This window comes from Diaphorina citri, unplaced genomic scaffold (assembly GCF_000475195.1).
Source record: "Diaphorina citri unplaced genomic scaffold, Diaci psyllid genome assembly version 1.1 scaffold39399, whole genome shotgun sequence".
In the NCBI taxonomy this organism is placed as follows: Eukaryota; Metazoa; Arthropoda; class Insecta; order Hemiptera; family Psyllidae; genus Diaphorina; species Diaphorina citri.
Window position 1 is genome coordinate 1 of NW_007416726.1, and position 568 is coordinate 568.

The 568-nt window shown below is 41.4% G+C and overlaps 1 protein-coding gene across 1 annotated transcript; it reads right to left on the reverse strand.

The window, feature by feature from the left end:
* Positions 1-81: 81 nt before the first annotated feature.
* On the reverse strand, positions 82-483 carry LOC113473530 (nicotinate phosphoribosyltransferase-like). Its single transcript, XM_026833109.1, has 3 exons — positions 454-483; positions 218-344; positions 82-161 (listed from the first exon to the last, which is right to left on the reverse strand). The coding sequence occupies exons 1-3, from the start codon at positions 481-483 to the stop codon at positions 82-84; spliced, it is 237 nt and encodes a 78-aa protein (XP_026688910.1).
* Positions 484-568: the final 85 nt, after the last annotated feature.

Below are 568 nucleotides of genomic sequence, written 5' to 3' on the forward strand. Positions count from 1 at the left end.
CGGGCGGGAATCGAACCCGCGGCCTAGCGCTTACAAGGCAGACGCACTACCAACTAAGCTAACTAGGCTGGCAGGGAAAATTTACTTACCACTGTCTGAGTAGCGGAAGTTTTCCAAGAACCGAATACATTCCTCAAGCCCAGCAAATATTGTGAATTCGCCTTATTTTCCAAGAACCGAATACATTCCTCAAGCCCAGCAAATATTGTGAATTCACCTTGGAATGGATTTTGCCGAAAGAACAGGTCAAACACAGCATTGTCTGTTACCTTGCCAGATTTCCAGTAGGCATAGGCCATTGTGATCTGGTACAAATCTGTGCATAACCAAAACATGATACACAACTTTAGTGGGTTGAAAAGATATTAAATATTAAATGCTTGGATTACAGAATAATTCGCCTTGGAATGGATTTTGCCGAAAGAACAGGTCAAACACAGCATTGTCTGTTACCTTGCCAGACTTCCAGTAGGCATAGGCCATTGTGATTTGGTACAAATCTGTGCATAACCAAAACATGATACACAACTTTAGTGGGTTGAAAAGATATTAAATATTAAATGCTTGG

Excerpts from the sequence above, each read along its gene's own strand:
- LOC113473530 (XM_026833109.1), bottom strand. The coding sequence starts at position 483 with ATGGCCTATGCCTACTGGAAGTCTGGCAAG. Across the intron at positions 345-453 it reads CCTACTGGAAGTCTGGCAAG|TTGTGTATCATGTTTTGGTT; the intron begins GTAACAGACAAT and ends AACCCACTAAAG. Across the intron at positions 162-217 it reads TCGGCAAAATCCATTCCAAG|GCGAATTCACAATATTTGCT; the intron begins GTGAATTCACAA and ends TTGGAAAATAAG.